The following is an 11,449-nucleotide window of genomic DNA, read 5'->3' as shown; positions in this document are numbered from 1 at the left end:
CTTAATACGAATTGTAATTCGTAACATATCATAAAAAAATGGGTGATGGACATCCACAAATGAATACGTACCATACGAAACGTAACATAGTGTAACGACCCTGGGTTTATAAGCGCGGAAATCGACATGCATACTTTGTAAAGTGTCCCGGATTTACTTTGGATTTACATACGGAATAATACTAAATGCTCTGAGACCATGTTGCAACCCAGAATTTGGTGCATGCTACACAGCGCCACTGTAGGGCTGTCAGTGGTTGGAAGAGGCGCCGAGTCAGAACATAGGCTACACAAGTTGTGGTGGAGGGAGTGAGTGCATGCTTAAATACTGTATAGCAGGCTACATGACCAAAGACCATGCCAAGTAAAGGTGGAGCAGCGACAGCGTGGCAAGATTCTTATCGATTGTTTTTAGAATCTACGCATTGTTATGCTTAACATTCCGGAACGAACGTCAAGATTCTGAAAAAATGCTATTTGAGAGAAAACCTGGCGTCTCTCATTCTCGTATGCATATGAGAAAATCGTCGTGGAATTCATGTGTCTTATTCGACGAAGTGGCAATGTTTAGAGCTTGCGGAGGGGCAGCCCTTTGGAGTCTGGCTGTATATTTACTGTAATAGTTAGTCAGATGTAAAGCATAGGTTGAACGAGAAAATAGACAGACCGTGCGTCAGACACGTGCTGAATGTAGCCTACAGGGGCCGGTTACCCTCTGGATTTCTTTTCTCGCTGTAATACAAAGTAGCGGCTCCAAAGGATGCAGGTGAAAAAACAGAGGGGCTCGGACAGGAGCACTGGAGAGGGTACCCGTAAAAAGTCATCATGCTTCTCAAACATCAAGATATTTTTGATATCGGAATGTGCCCTGATGTTGGCACAGGGCACTGTTGGAGCCTACCTGGTGAGTGAAACATTTTAAGCTGTGTCATTACGTCTGTGATGTCTCTCATGAGAACATCTGTCCAGACTCAGGTTTCATATGAATTCTAATACTTTGGGCCATTTTATCTTAGCAATAACTCCGTGCCAGTACTGAGCATGTAAGCAAAGTAGGCTATCTGTCATGAAACGGGCAACAGCTATGACATAATGAGATACATTTTAGCCGGTTTAAAGAAGGCTTGACATTCACCGGTGTTTTAAATACGCAGTAGCCAGTGCCCATGCCAGGCTAGCCCACATGTGGACTCAGTATTCAATTCGAAACAAAATTTCGTCTGGTTGAGGAGTTTAACCTTGTCCATATGTCCACAGCTAACATAGCCTATTTTCCCTCTGTCAAAACAAACCTGTTAATGATGGTTTGTTCTAATGCCGCACCTAAATAATCCAAGTACCCAAAATAACACTGATTCCGTAGAGGACAACCATTTACAGGTGATTTGTTAGTTTATGCGGCAAATGCTGTAATAAACATGCAATATGCTGCAATAACACAATCTATTGATGTAGCTAGATCAGTGAAATTATAGACCCCTACCTGTATTATCAGAGTGCCAGGCTTGAAAGCAATGCTATCTTGTTTAAGAAGAGCAGACAAGCCTATTCAACTCTTTTATCTCAAGTTCACACCTGATGCTTCTGATATGTTGTAGGCCTACTCTTTTGAAGCGTTTAAATCGTTTTAGTCCTAATAGGTCCTCCTCACAGAAATATTTTCTATACTCCCTTCTCAAATTCAGTTGTTTCATGGTGATGTTCAACAGTTCGCTTATGACATGAAACAACAAATTGTGGATGACTGAATTAATTACTTTATAGTAGGGTATTTTAAGTCACAAAGTGGTATGGTGGGCTAGTGCCACTTCCCAGGGAAATCAAAGATGTAAACTGAAATGCTTTGACCTTATTTGGAGTGGAACATGTTATCTATTCTGTGCCACTGAACCAAAAGCCTCCTCCTGACCATGGGAACAGTGTAGCCTATGTGGATGAGGCATGTTGGTATCCAGTCAGAATTTCCCCTGTAAGGAGTAGACTTGGATTGTTGAGTCAAATGTACAATTAACAAGAATTCACTACTTCCTGCTTTTGATATGAAGTTTAATGACCCCAAATTATTGAGAGGAATGTTTTCCAAAGTACTTGGTACTTCGTTTTTTCAATCTATTTTATTTTATTTTTATAACATGTTGTTATAACATGTTTTTTTAAATCTATTTAGATGGACTAACTTTCTAACACTACTTGCTTGTGAACCAAGTAAAGTTATCATCAAATTGGGCCTACAACCAGTAGTCTCCAACCTTTTCTCTCTGACTTGGATGGAACATTGCACACATTTTTCTGTGATGTGTCTCTCTGCTATGTACAGACTCGCCGGTCACAGTGGAAGGAATGGGTCTATCAGGATTCCTCTGTGTGATAATTGATCTAGTTATGTCTCATTGAATTGAATGTAGTTGAAACGGAAGATGTCTCATCTGCAGCAGTGGCTGCAGGGGACTCTGATGGCTTTTATACATAGGCACTTATAGCTTAGCTTAGCTAGAATGTTTACACCTACAGTATAACTACCATTTAAAGCCCTGTCTCACTTTGACTAAGTAAATGTTTTCAACTACACTTTCCAGGAGGTTATTCTAAAGAAGGTTAACACACATTTAACTAATAAGGGTACATTTTATACTGGTGAGTAAAGATAAGCAATTTATGGATCTGAGAGGGAGGCGCATGACAGGCCTTCAGCCATGCTCTATCGCTGTCAGCACAGGTAGTCTCTTTCACATGGCACCTGCTCCATTTGCATGGGCTGGAAACCAGGCACCAGCTACAGGGACAAGCTGATGACCCTGTCATGACCTTATTTGAGGTCCTCCTGTGTCAGAGCTATTGTTGTATACATGATAGGGTGAAGGAACTTAAAGTGTGTGCTGGCAGCCAGAGAGCCAGACTGGGAGTCATGGGTCATGGCCTATGCTCTTGCTCTACGTTAGCAGCTTACAATGGACTTTTTCCCAGGCAACATAGTCTCTGGGTAAACAGTCAGTGCACATACCTGCATAGACAATTACTCTCAACACTATGGGGTTGTGGTATGACTCTCAGCTTCCCTCGTTACATTTTGAGAATGATCTGGAAATGGTGTGTAAACCTATCTTAAGTTGTTAGTTCTCGGAAATTCAACAGAACTCTGTGGTTTCAGCCCACGTTGAATGTTGTGGTGATGAGTGACAGTGGTGAATTTGTTTGCTGTTACGTGCTCCATCTACGCATGGCAAAACAGGCTGAACTGTCTATGTACTTTATAATTTCCCCTGCATATATTTGATTTTCAAACCTAGCATTAGTAGTTGATTATATTAATTCTACACTAAGTTTGAGACTTTAATGCGTTCAGGTTAAGCTATAGTTAAAGTTTGGTGTTACTACCTTCGCCCTCTCCAATCTTGCAACTTGCAAAACCTAATATTTTGGAATTAGACAGGGTTCTGTAAAGGCTTCTGGCAGACACTGAATTGCCCTTTTGAAAGGGCGTCTAGACAGCATAGGAACCTAAGACGCACTTCAACAGTTTTATTTAGCAAAGGGCTGTAGTTATGTCATAAACTGTGCTTACACAAGCCTCATCCGCTTGTTAAAAAAGGGTGTGGGGCTTGGCTCCTCTCATTCTGGACAGGTGAGGTAATGTTGAGGCTAAATGGTCACATTGTCCATGAAAACACAGCCAGACAAGTTTGCATTGTAACCATGCTGCAATAAATACAACAAACCTTCCAGACTAACAGTGTTTACTTTTGAGTTCAAGATTCCAGGTGTATCTTAACTATCTTTCTGTAGCTAGAGGTACTCATCTCTCTGCAATGTATACAGTCTTTTTAGATAACATAAACCTAACTATAAATATTTTTGTCAATTATTGAGTCTAGAAATGTAGTATCTTTTAGTAAAATGCTTTGATGGCAGAGTGCATATACAACACATGGAATTTGGGGGACTGGTGCTCTTCTAAATTCACTGCTGTCAGGCCCACTGGTGCCCGAGTCTAGTCTGGGCAAGAGATGACATGATATGGTCTGCTTGGCCTGGCTGCCATTCCTCTGCTGTGGTGTGGTGGTGAAGTGGAGGTTCAGGAGCCTGTGCTGGTGTCTGCTGATAGGCCTTGTACATAGGATGACTGACATCACTACATTGATTTATAAAAGTTTTTGTTTTTAGTCTTTATTTAACTAGGCGAGTCAGTTAAGAACAAATTCTTATTTACAATGACGGCCTACCCCGGCCAAACCCTAACTTGGACGATGCTGGGCCAATTGTGTGCCGCCCTATGGGACTCCCAATCACAGCCAGTTGTGATACAGCCTGGTATTAAACTAGGGTCTGTAGTGACGCTTCTAGCGCTAAGATGCAGTGCCTTAGACTGCTGCACCACTCGGAAGCCCAACCTGTGGTCGTGTTCAAATTTAATCAAAGTGTAGGTAGTTGAATTAGTATAGTTATTTCTCAGTCACACCTGCCATTTAAAGTAATCACTTTGTATTGTCACAGAGAGAAGATAATTTTTCCTACTGGCAATGGCATCCTTCTCTAAATTAGCTGTTATTTTCCTGTCCCCACGGCTCCTAAGAGGAGCTTAATTTAGCATGTTAGCCTGTTGGACATCACTGTGGGAATGGAAGAGGACCGTGCCCTTTCAAGGACATTTTAGGACACATCCGAAAATAGTTTGATAATCGTTGTGAAAATATGACAGGTGGGATATGGCTCAGCAGTTGGTTCCCAGACATTGCAAACCCACATTATTTTTTATGAACTCTCTAGACAATACTCACCAATTTAATTTGATACATCTGAGGATCCACTCCTTTGAGAAGGGGCAGCCTATTGTACTTCCTGCGGAGCAAAGCCCCATTTCCACTGGAACTTAGAATTAGGGCTGGCTCGAATAGAATTCTCAAATTCGAGCCCATTCAGGGGAAACCGGGACCATCGCAGACCATTTTCACAACTAATGCCAGCTCGATTAGATTTCGGGTTGGTGACGCCGTTATTATGCAACCACCAGCTGATCACAGCTGGATGCTGACACCATGTTTAGCTAGCTCGTCTGGGCTTGTTGCTGTTACCTAGCACATGGACAAGCAGTACTGAGTCAGACATTGCACAAATTACCACCATAGCTGGCTCCTTCATTCATTTTTGCAGTGCACAATAAACTTTTATGAGAACAGTCAGCCCTCGATTGCTAGCTACCTAACGTTAGCTAGCAAATCAGAGTTGAAAAAGCTTGCTAGCTAGCTAACATTAACTAGTAGGAATTTTAACTGGCCAGGTCGTGAAAGCTAGCTAGCTAGCTACATCATATCAAATCTGTCATCTGGTTTGCTTGGTTAGCTAGCTAGCTAAAGCCCAATGCCATAGCAAGCTAAAAAAAAATGCTTACTACATGGCTCTGAGTCTGGCTGGCAGTGGCAGGAGTATGGGGTAATGTTCGTTACAGCATGGTGAGGGTGAATCGAATTCTTCAACATCTGCACAGTCACGGCTACCTAGCAACATGACAACATTTTTAATTTCTGGAGGTAGTGGAAACCCAATTTGAGATTGCCCACAAAGGCCAGCCCAACCCAGGTTGACTTCAAATGGCCAATGGAATCGGGGCTTTTTGGTAATTTTCCAAATTCTTTATGGTAGAGCATTTGTGTGTATTCCATGCATTTCTGCTTCAGTCTGGCCTTGGTGTTCCCATGCATCATTGTAGCCTGTACAGTGTTGATAAAAAGGTGTGGGTGGGTGGTTGGTCTTATGTTCTTTAAGAATATTTCTTCCCTATTAGTTGTGGGTGTTCCGTATCACCAACTAGAAGGCAACCAGTGCAGATAGCTGGGCTTAGACCACATTCCTGTACTAAAAACAGAAGACTGGCCAGATTTACCAAGGTCATTGCTATCAAACTATGTATAGTCCTCCTGAGCCTCTGTGAAGTTGGTCTTTAACATTCAAGTTGTGTTCATCATGGAAATCAGTGTCTTACAAAAACGTACCTTCATAGCAGTTATAAATGGGGTTTGGTAAGTCTGTGATGGGGTACATATCACATGAAAAAATCTAAATGAAATGGAGATCAATTTAATCATTATACGTAGTTAGGATCATTATACTTAGTTAGGATAGTATCTGATGAACTGAAATGCATTCCATGATGTCTGACTTCCATGTATTTTACCAACAATGGCAGAGGGGAGGCAAAATCCCCTGCTGCCCCAACTTCCATCTAGAGACAGTGTTATGCTCTTATCTTTTACTTGCGTTAAATGCTGCACCATTAACTCAGAGAGAGAGAGAGCGAGAGCGTTTGGGGAGGATGCACTTTCCATAAAGCCATGCGAGTAAGTGATGCAGTGCCCAGCTAATCAAAAACAGGGCACCATCTTGGCAGAGAGAGGATTTTTCTCAGAGCACAATGAGAAACATTTCATAGCCATGTCATATTTCTCTAAACCCTCTTGCATGCAACTTGATTCAAAATTCCACCGTGCAAACAATATCAACATTTTTCTCATTTGCATGTACCTGAAGTTTCTAAACCCCTTGGCATGTTAATCCTTATAATTCCAATATCTAGAGTTTTATGTAATTATTTTGTATTTCATTTGGGGAAATCACATTTTCTGAGATGTTTACTATAGAAACATGTAATTTGTCTTATATATACTTGTTTGTTCTGTAATAACCAAAACTATATGTCACTTAAATAACCTTAATTTAGGACAAATTATTTTTTCTCAATGTTTAGGCCTACAGTCTTGGTTACTTGGTTTTCAATGGTAATTGTAAAATACTGCACCCATCTGAGATGTGATTCAGTATACCAAAGGCCATTCATTGAACTGCATCAAATGTTGCAAGTGATTCTTGTGGTAAAAGAGTAACCATGATCCATGCCGTATTTATTTAATTGCTATTTGTAAGCTAGGCGTTTTCCCCATGTTCCTCTCAATTACATACTTCTCAGCTAGTGTGAAAACAATTAGGCTTTAAGCCTGGTAATATTTTAGCCTCGTAATGATAATACCTTGTCATTTACGAAGTTAATCAGTTATGGGAAGTTAGTTATGATTTCCGTTTATGAGCAACATATTTCCTCTGCTGTTGCTTTCTCAGGTGAGTGTCCTGACCACCCTGGAGCGACGATTCAACCTCCAAAGTGCCGATGTGGGTGTGATCGCCAGCAGCTTTGAGATTGGCAATCTAGCTCTTATCCTATTCGTCAGCTACTTCGGGGCCAAAGCAAACCGGCCAAGGTTGATTGGCTGTGGGGGTATCGTCATGGCGCTAGGAGCTCTTCTGTCAGCACTGCCAGAGTTTCTAACCAACCAATACGAGTACAAGCCAGGGCAGACATGGAGGACTGAGGTGGGCAGGAATGGGTGCGCCAACAGTACCAGGAATGGTGGGCAATATATAGAGGAGTTGTGTTCCAACAAGGCAAACACCAACATGATGTACCTGCTGCTGATTGGGGCCCAGATGCTGCTGGGGATTGGTGCCACCCCAGTTCAACCCCTGGGCGTGTCCTACATAGACGACCATGTGAAGAGGAAAGACTCCTCTCTGTATATAGGTAAGTTAGTTAGATGCATTAATACACTATGGGGATACGTTGCTACACTACAGGATATGTTAATACACTATAAACCAGATTTACTACACACTGACACCACTTCACACATGTCATTTTAATGAAGAAATAAAACAGAAAAGGTGGACCATAGAGATTTAATAAAGGTTCAGGAGGGAAGGATCTCATTGTGTCATTGTGAGTCTCCATTTCTATTTAACTTTACAGTTTAACCTTACAGTTTAACCTTACAGTTAAATAGAAATGGAGGATCACAATAACACAATGGGATCTTTGTCAAGGTGACAGAGACATCTTTGAGGGATAATTGGACATTTCACTGCAATATATTCTATTTTTTTCTGTATTTGAGTGTGCTCCTCTGTAGCTCAGCTGGTAGAGCATGGCTCTTGCAACGCCAGGATAGTGGGTTTGATTCCCAGGACCATATATACATGCATAACTGTAAGTTGCTTTGGATAGAAGTGTCTGCTAAATGCCATATAGCTATTATATATTGAAATAATATTTGAGAGAAGGAGATTGTTATCACACTAGCATTTCACAATCTATTTGTTCCAGTGCCAACGGGTTCATAAGACTACCCAAATTGGCCCATCTGTATGGTGGGAGGACAAACAGTGGTTGTGTTTGTCTTCTGATCACTGCCGGAAGGTGCAGTGTGTACACAGCCCTGCCTTTGAGTCAATACAGCGTGAATGTATTCTCTGTGTTGTGCTCAGTCTTTCTTTTGTCCCCAAGCACAATCTGGCCCATGTGACTGCCAGGTGAGCAGATCTGTGAGGGGTTTATTATCTCCATTACATTTGTGCTGGAGTCATAGTCAAGTGCAGATGCCTGGGATGAAACAGGAGCATAAAAGTACAAAATGTCTCCACTCAGGTGGCTTGCGCTCTCACACAGGTATTTGACCAACTGCTGACTTAGCTTTTCAAGGTTTAACAGTGTATTCAAAGCACTTTCTGAGCTAACCTTAAATAGCAGATGATTGTTTGCGAATGTACCCTGAGGATACTGTCTCTTTGCAGTGCCTTACTGCATCTTTGAATATATTTCACTGATGTTTGGTAAGATATACTGTGGTCAGTCATCCCAACAAACTTCTCAAAATTAAGGGTTGTCTGGCTCTGAAGTATTTGCTCTGCTGATTGTAAAGGCCAATGTATTAACAACACCCTAATGTTGTTCTGCCTTGCACATTGAGCATTCAGTATATGTGTGTCATGAGCCCCCCTTGTATAACCACAATTAAATCAAATCAAATTGTATTTGTCACATGCGTCGGATACAACAGGTGTGGAATCTACTGTGAAATGCTTACTTACGAGCCCTTTTCCAATATTGCAGACTTAAATAGTATTGTTTTTTATAATAATCAAATAAAACAAAAAAAAGGAAATAGTAACACAATAAAATAACAGTAATGAGGCTATATACAAGGTGTACCGATACTGAGTCAATGTGAAGGGGTATGAGGTAGTTGAGGTATTATGTACATATAGGTAGGGGTTAAAGTGACTAGGCAATCAGGATAGATGATAAACAGAGTAGCAGCAGCTTTTGAAAGTGTGTCTATCTGTGAGTGTGTGTATGGCGTCAATATGCGTGTGTGTGTGTGTGTGTGTGTGTGTGTGTGTGTGTGTGTGTGTGTGTGTGTGTGTGTGTGTGTGTGTGAGCATATGTAGTGTGTGTGTATTTTGTGTGTGAGCATATGTAGTGTGTATCTGTGTGTTGGAGTGTCAGTGTACTATGTGTGAGTGTGTGGGTAGAGTCAGTGCAAGAATGTCAGTGCAAAAAAAAAGGGGGTCAACTGTTAACTGTTTATCAGTCTTATGGCTTGGGAGTAGAAGCTGTTCAGAAGCCGTTTAGTCCCAGACTTTAAGCTCTGGTACCGCTTGCCGTGCGGTAGCAGGGAAAACAGTCTATGACTTGGGTGGCTAGAGTCTTTGACAATTTGTAGGGCCTTCCTCTGACACCGCCTGGTATAGTGGTCCTGGATGGCAGGAAACTTGGCCCCAGTGATGTACTGGGACGTGCACACTACCCGCTGTAGAGTCTTATGGTCAGATGCCGAGTAGTTGTCATAGCAAGCGGTGATGCAGCAGGTCAAAATGCTCTTGATAGTGCAGCTGTAGAACTTTTTGAGGATCTGAGGGCCCATGTAAAATCTTTACAAGGGGGAAGTGGTGTTATTGTGCCCTCGTCACGACTGTGTTGCTGTGTTTACACACCATAACTTTGTTAAATATTTATTCTGATTGACTGAAGGGCGTACACAGGGCATGTTACATGACATCACAGCCTTTAGGCTAGATGCTGGCTGCTGGTTAAAATCTGCTGCCAGAGGAAGACCACCTGGAGAGATAATTCACAGTCATCTCACAAGTCGAGATGAAGCAAAAATCATGTCTATGATTGCAACTCGCTTTAAAGACCTACAGTTGTCAAGGTTACAAAGAGATATCGTTGAGGGGTAATTGGACATTTCCGTGCAACATGTGCTCTTTCTTCTTTATTTTTTGCTGATAATGAGAGAGAGAGCATTGTTATATTGGTAGATAAAGCCACAAATCCTGATTAAAACAGCCAGGTTTCCTAGTTTGATAAAGGTTGGGCGTAACTTGGTGTCCATGGATGCACATTAGCCTTTGATGGGATATAGGAGACGTGGCTTGATGAATCAGCTGCTACATGCATGGCCTTGTTTGATATCTCAGCAGCACCACAGAATGTGAGAACACATACATTTACAACAATAGTAATGGGGATGACATTTGTTAGTGTAACACTGATGTGTCGGTCAAACTCAAACCAAAGGCCTTCCGTGTCTTGTATGATCTCAGGCCAACAGCATATACAGTTGAAGTCAGAAGTTTACATACACCTTAGCCAAATACATTTAAACTCCGTTTTTCACAATTCCTGACATTTAATCCTAGTAAAAATTCCCTGTCTTAGGTCAGATAGGATCACCACTTTATTTTAAAAATGTGAAATGTCAGAATAATAGTAGAGAGAAGTAGAGTAGAGTGATAGTAGAGGGATTTATTTCAGCTTTTATTTCTTTCATCACATTCCCAGTGGGTCAGAAGTTTACATACACTCAATTAGTATTTGGTAGCATTCCCTTTAAATTGTTTAACTTGGATCAAACGTTTCGGGTAGCCTTCCACAAGCTTCCCACAAAAAGTTGGGTGAATGTTGGCCCATTCCTCCTGACAGAGCGGGTGTAACTGAGTCAGGTTTGTAGGCCTCCTTGCTCGCACATGCTTTTTCAGTTCTGCCCACAAATTGTCTATAGGATTGAGGTCAGGGCTTTGTGATGGCCACTCCAATGCCTTACCTTTGTTGTCCTTAAGCCATTTTGCCACAACTTTGGAAGTATGTTTGGGGTCATTGTGTATTTGGAAGACCCATTTGCGACCAAGCTTTAACTTCCTGACTGAGGTCTTGAGATGTTGCTTCAATATATCCACATCATTTTCCTACCTCATGATGCCATCTATTTTGTGAAGTTCACCAGTCCCTCCTGCATCAAAGCACCCCCACATGATGCTGCCACCCCCGTGCTTCACGGTTGGGATGGTGTTCTTTTCTCCAGAAAGTACGATCTTTGTCCCCATGTGCAGTTGCAAACCGCAGTCTGGCTTTTTTATGGCGGTTTTGGAGCAGTGGCTTCTTCCTTGCTGTGTGGCCTTTCAGGTTATGTCGATATAGGACTCGTTTTACTGTGGATATAGATACTTTCGTACCTGTTTCCTCCAGTATCTTCACAAGGTCCTTTGCTGTTGTTCTGGGATTGATTTGCACTTTTCGCACCAAAGTACGTTCATCTCTAAGAGACAGAACGCATCTCCTTCCTGAG

At 41.8% G+C, this 11,449-nt stretch overlaps 1 protein-coding gene across 2 annotated transcripts in view; it reads left to right on the top strand.

The window, feature by feature from the left end:
• The first annotated feature begins 226 nt into the window (after positions 1-226).
• LOC106561149 (solute carrier organic anion transporter family member 3A1) overlaps positions 227-11,449 on the top strand; it is a 73,704-nt gene continuing 62,481 nt past the window's right edge. For both annotated transcript variants that reach the window (XM_014124801.2, XM_014124800.2), the window contains exons 1-2: positions 227-903; positions 7,107-7,566. In XM_014124801.2, coding sequence (XP_013980276.1) covers positions 760-903; positions 7,107-7,566 — 604 coding nt within the window. In that variant the 5' untranslated portion in view covers positions 227-759. The remainder of the gene's footprint in view (positions 904-7,106; positions 7,567-11,449) is intronic.

The sequence above is a fragment of the Salmo salar genome, chromosome ssa10, assembly GCF_905237065.1.
Source record: "Salmo salar chromosome ssa10, Ssal_v3.1, whole genome shotgun sequence".
In the NCBI taxonomy this organism is placed as follows: domain Eukaryota; kingdom Metazoa; phylum Chordata; class Actinopteri; order Salmoniformes; family Salmonidae; genus Salmo; species Salmo salar.
This window is presented reverse-complemented; position numbering and strand designations above follow the sequence as displayed.